The sequence below is a fragment of the Seriola lalandi genome, unplaced genomic scaffold (genome assembly GCF_002814215.2).
Source record: "Seriola lalandi dorsalis isolate HSWRI2012SDOR001 ecotype SW California unplaced genomic scaffold, Sedor1 jcf7180002053969, whole genome shotgun sequence".
In the NCBI taxonomy this organism is placed as follows: Eukaryota; Metazoa; Chordata; class Actinopteri; order Carangiformes; family Carangidae; genus Seriola; species Seriola lalandi.
The window spans coordinates 2162-8074 of NW_019524522.1; the positions used below are offsets into that span (position 1 = coordinate 2162).

The 5913-nt window shown below is 46.1% G+C and overlaps 1 protein-coding gene across 2 annotated transcripts in view; it reads left to right on the plus strand.

The window, feature by feature from the left end:
- The first annotated feature begins 6 nt into the window (after nucleotides 1-6).
- The window catches only part of LOC111652373 (kazal-type serine protease inhibitor domain-containing protein 1-like), a 10483-nt gene continuing 4576 nt past the window's right edge, over nucleotides 7-5913 (plus strand). Inside the window, exon 1 of one of the 2 annotated variants that reach the window (XM_023402621.2) lies at nucleotides 7-4754. In XM_023402621.2, coding sequence (XP_023258389.1) covers nucleotides 4208-4754 — 547 coding nt within the window. In that variant the 5' untranslated portion in view covers nucleotides 7-4207. The remainder of the gene's footprint in view (nucleotides 4755-5913) is intronic. The other variant, XM_023402622.2, reaches the window with a different exon arrangement.

Genomic DNA, 5913 nt, shown 5'->3' on the forward strand with positions numbered 1-5913 from the left:
CAGAACCTCCAGGACCTTCAGAACCTCCTACTTAGAGACTCAGTTTCTCCAGGACCATGTCTTCATCTCAGAGCAGATCTGAACTCAAAACATCTGGACTCAAACATTTCTGTTGGTGGCTCCATCGCTGCTCCTCTCCTCCTCCTCCTCCCCCTCCTCTTCCTCTCCCTGTCAGCTGCAGTGCCCCCCCCTCCCCCCGGGCGTCTCGTCGTCTCCCCCTGCTGGTGGTCCTGCTCCTCTGCAGTCTGCTGCTGATGCTGCTGCTGCTGCTGTGGAACTACCACTGTCTGTTCATCTCCCACATCTGCTCCCCGCCAGAGGAGGAGGCGGAGAAGGGGGGAGCTGAGGTTGTGACCACGTGGAGTCGGCGGTGACGGCGCCGCTCACATCCGGACCACCTGAACCTGGTCTGAACAACACAGATACAGGTTGAGGTAGTTCAGATTTTAGAATATTCAGTAGAAAGCATCATCACCTGAATGTTTCTCATGTTTGTCTTTATTTCCACTTTCTGGGAGATTTTAACTCGAAAACTGGTGGAAATCCTGAAAGTATTGGTTGCTGTGAGTCACAGATTAAAACAGGAACATCCTACATTTCCCATAATGCACCTGCATAGTGTCTTTCATCAGAGCCTCCCTGCCTGGTAAACAGTCACATCTGTCAGTCTCTACACACATTTTCATATCTATACATTTGTGGAGTGACGTTTTTTAATTTGAAATATAAAGTTTTGAAAATTACCAAAATAAAGTTTACCAAAATAAAAGCTTTATAATGTTTTGCCCATCTGCTGACGTTTTGTTTCGTTCTTCCAGAATCAAAGTTTAGTTCAGGTTCAAACTGTTTAATTCAGACTAAATACAAAAACAGAAAACATTTTTTATAAGTGTGAAACTTTTCATACAAATACACAGATGTCATGTTTCAACTGTCAGCTGACGACAAACTACAACTACAAAGATCCTCGGAAAGAATCTGAAAACTAATCTAATTGGAAACTTTATTAAGAGATACGATGGTGTGATTTAATTATATGGCATAGTAAAATAAATATATAAATAATATGTATTTATAGCTTCTATCCAGACATACACAGTAAAATGAATGTTCAGCTGACCTCTGACCTCTGGCTTACACTGGTAATTAAGTGGAAGGACTGATCTTTGCTGGAACATTAATTAATAAACACGCAGACTCAGTTTCCTTATCTGTGTTTGAATCACACTCTGCAGACGTACAGGCTGCTCACATTCACACAGTGTTGAGCTAAAGTCGAATAGTACACTCGAAGTCTGTAAGTACAGAACGGCTGACGTTAAGTACATGTTTCAGATCCTCTGTGGACTCTGATGTATGTTCACATGGACTCAGAGCTGCTGTTAACCTGCACAGGTAAAGACCAGGTTCACCTGTTCAGACTTGTCCAAACACAAGAAGTACAGAAAAGCTCAACAACAGTAACTGTGTTAACAGTGTGTCTGACAGCAGACATGTTGTTAGATCCATCAGGGAAAAGTACAGAGAGCAGACTGAAGTACGACATCAGCAGCCGCAAACCCTCCATTACAGCTCTATTTCTGTCTGACAGACGACTGCTTTAATTCAGACTTTTACTTTGGAGTGGTGAAGCTGTAAAAGTGACGAACCAGCAGGATTACACACAAACAAACTGTTTAGAGTTCAGAGTTCATTAGGACCAGAAATCAGGACATTTACACTGTTTTCATCATTATAAACATGGCCTCCCAAACCTGCAGCACAGGGTTACCCAGGCTCAACAGCAGGGGCCCTGGACTGGGGCTACACAGGCAGACCAGCAGGGGCCCTGAGGTAGGTGCGTGACTTTAAAACCTCACATATGGACACTAACTCCACAGTTTTCATTTCCAGAAGAAAGATGTAAACCCGTTTAGTTTAGTTTAGAATCCCTCTGCAGAGGCCCAACATGTCCAGGCTATCTGAAAAACAAAGAAATGAGGAGCTCATTCAATCACCATAGGAACCAATTTAAAGAACCTGAAAGTCTCTAATAAAAAACTCAAGACCCTTCATCGGGACCTAACCTGAAAACTCTGAAGATTCTCTGTAGGAGCCTTGAAACCTTCTGAAGACGCTGTTAAACCTCTTAAGGAGCCTTGGAAGCCTGGATCGCACCAAGAACCCCTTGTGAACGTCTTTGAGGATACGTGGAGGTTCCACGAGGAACCCTGTCACTCTTAGAACTCAGTCTAAAATCTACAGAGCTCACTGAAGCACAACTGAAACCTTTTCAAGGAAATCTCCTTTGAAATGTTTTGAAGACCCTTGAAGACCCTTTAGAATCTCTCGAGATTTGTGGAGTCCGTGCAGGAGCCCTGACACCACCTGGAGGACCCTCGGGACCTTTCCAGACCTTAAAACCCCTTTCCGCCTGATGATGAGTGTAACAGCTGTCAGGTATGGTTGGGGGGAAGGGAGCAGGAGTGCTTGGAACACACTGCAAAAAACCGTCAGGTGAAACACAACAAGACCGGAAATGAGAACAACGTGCCTTAAAAATAAAAGCTGAATATGAAAAGTAAATGTGTTCTGTATATTAAGCTTTTCATCAGATTTCCCCCTCAAAATAAAACTGAAACTAAATGGTTGCTAATAATTGTATTGAAAAAGCCTTTTAATATTTCCTGTGTGACAGGCCTAAACCTCCACACGCTGTGGTCACCAGGGCTGGATAAACCTCCTGAGGGGCCCTGGGGCCAAAACCTGTTGTTGAGCCTCCACTGATCACACAAGACGGTTTTCTGAAACACCCAGGAACCAAACAGTAATCTAGAGCTGAATTTATTCATTGATTATTAGACAACTGATAGAAAATTAATCTGCTCCAATTAAATCTTTTTTAAAGCAGATATGCCCAAAATTCACTGGTAGCAGCTTCTTAAATGTGAAGATTTGCTGGTTTTACTACTTTTTTTTATTAAGCTAACATCAATATCTTTGGGGTTGTAGCTGTTAATATGTTGTTTTTTACCATCTTATGACATATTTAACATTTGATAATAAATGATCAAATAATGATTAAAATGTGCTGGTTGCAGCCTTTCAGTTCTCCTGTGATGAAACACAACAACAATTGAAACAGTCCAGGTTTTACAACTGGATCTGACAGTAAAAGAAGAGACAGGAGCCGGAGGGTGGAGGATGAGTCAGAGCTCATCGTTGTACATCAGTGAAATTAATCAAAAGTAAACACAAATGATTTGGGAAGAACCTGGGACTTGTGGGGCCCCCGGGGGTCAGTGGCCCCTGGACAGTTGCCTGCTTTGCCTGGTTGATCCAGCTTTGATAGGATGTTTGTTGAAACTCTGTGATTATAAAGGCCTGCAACCATCAGAGTTGCTGTGTTATGGATTAGTTTGCGGGCGATCGTTCAGCTAGCTAGCTAGCTATTAGCTAGCTATTATTTAGCTATTAGCTATTAGCTAGCTAGCTAATAGCTAGCTAATAGCTAATGTCACAAACTGTCCACACACAGTTGGCACTTAGCTAACTGGGAGTCACAGTTTAAAATGGGGGACGCTATCGTAGCATTAGCTTTGTGTGAGCGGTTTTATTGAAGCTCAGATACAGTTTACACACTGACCCTGACTGTTAGCAAGCCTGTTAGCCTGTTAGCTTGGGGAGCGATAACAGGGTTTTCTTTAACTGACACTGTGAGTAATGACCGTGGAAATAATTACAGCTAACGTGAATCCCGGTTTGTTTCAAAGCTGTCTTGACAGGGATTTTATTTTGAAGGGTCTGACCGGATGTTTCGTGTTTTATTTTGGCTGGGTTGTCTCGTGCCTGTCTGTGTGCGGTGAAGCAGCGCGAGCGGCTCAGCTGTTTAAACCTCAGTCAGTCCGAGTCCCGGTCCGGGTCTGAAACTAGAAACGGGTTTCTCCGTTGGGTCGTGGACCGGAACTCACACACGGAGGTTTTTCTTTAACTTTTCATCATCTTTTCTCGGGTTTTCTCGGGTTTTTTCGTGTCTCCTGTGTTTTGGTCGGAGAGGAATGAAGTCTGGATCTCGCTGACGGACCGGCAGATTTACGGCTCTCCTCGGCTCTTCCCTCTCGGTGAACCGGACAGAGGACCGGACAGAGGACCGGACAGAGGACCGGACAGAGGACCGGACAGACCCGGCATCACCCGGAGCAGGACTGAGCCCGCAGACCGGGTTAAAATGCCGGGGACGAGGGGACTAGTCCTCTTGTGTCTCTGTCTGAACCTCCACACAACCCGGTCCTTCCCCAACCAGCTGCCCGACCTCACCGACCCGCTGCTGGACTACGACCGGCTGGACGAGGAGCTGGGAGGCGGCAGGGGGCGGAACTGGACCGGGACCGGCGGGGCGGAGGGCTGCGGACCGTGTGAGCTGGACCTGTGCCCGGAGACCCGCGGCTGCCGGGCGGGTCTGGTGCTGGACTCCTGCGGCTGCTGTAAGGAGTGCGGAAACCTGGAGGGCCAAGCCTGCGACCCGGGACACCGCAGCGTCTTCTACGGGCTCTGCGGGACCGGGCTGCGGTGTCAGGAGGACCCGCGGCCCGCAGGAGGAGGAGGAGGAGGAGGAGGGGGAGGGGAGGATGAAGAGGAGGAGGTGTGTGTGTGTGAGGAGCAGGAGGCGGTGTGTGGCAGTGATGGAACAACATACGTGAACATGTGCCAGTTCAGAGAGGCCGCTTTCTCCAGACCAGAGCTCAAGACCAGAGGGAGGGGGCCCTGCAAGACAGGTAGGACACACCTGACTCCACACCTGTCTGTCTGTAGTTCAGAGACCCTGAGGTCATGAGATTCATTTCCGATTAGAGTGACTCACCTGTAGGCTCGTGCTGATTGTACTTCATCATTTCAGGTATTTTATACATTCGCACCTGATCTGGACTCATTTTTAATGCTTGTTCTTCACAGATGACGGTGTTTAAAAGATTTTTAAAATAAAAACCTTATAATACACCAAATAACCTGAACTCCATCCCTTAACTTTCACCTCAAGTTAAAGGACTTTTCCTAATTAGGAATGAACATGTTATTTGGTCCCTCTGAAGAGTTTGAACTCATGAAAATATCTCAGAGCCGAGGTCTGAGTTTAAATTATCATCACTGCAAAACATTTTCACCTGATCTCCTCAGAAATGAAAGTGACCAGATGAACCAGGTTGTAAAAACCTTTACCTGCACACAGAGGACCTGACCTGGGCCGCTCAGTGAACTGATAACCGTCCTGACGTGATTAAAGCAGAACCTGGTCTCTGGACTCTCTCTCTCTCTGAGCTCTGGGAACATTTCTCAGCCTCGACTGAAACAGAGACAAACAGAATGCAGATGTCAGATTTACGGTGAAGAACCAGTTTCATGTGTTTCTCTGTTGGTTTTTCCCTCCAGCTGCGACAAACATTCACATTCTCTGCTGCTGCCAAGGAAATGCTTCTTCTCTCTGAGCACACAGTCACGGCTCCGTCCGTCCTCTGAGCCTCGGTTCAGACCGAAGCGTCAGCAGGAAACACCAGCACATGGCGCTAAGAAAAACCCTCCTGTGATAGATGGAGCAAAAAGGCATGGAGAGCTACGTCCTCGTGTACGGTGGCCCGGAGAGCTCAACACGCTGCAATAGGATCAATCGATGTAGTTTTTTCAGAACCGATACCGATTATCGTTAATCAAGCAGATCAATAACTGATATTTGGAAGATATACCAACACAGAACTACAGCTGTACAAGGACAGTCACCGTGGCGTCCAGGTGTTTCTATTATTTGCTCCATTTATATCAGTGTAGGTACATAAGAGAAACAGCTGTATAATGTAACAGCTCCACAGTGATCATCAACATCTGTCTGAAACTGTTTTAACACAAACTGAATATTAAAACCTTCATGAAGGAGGATTTACT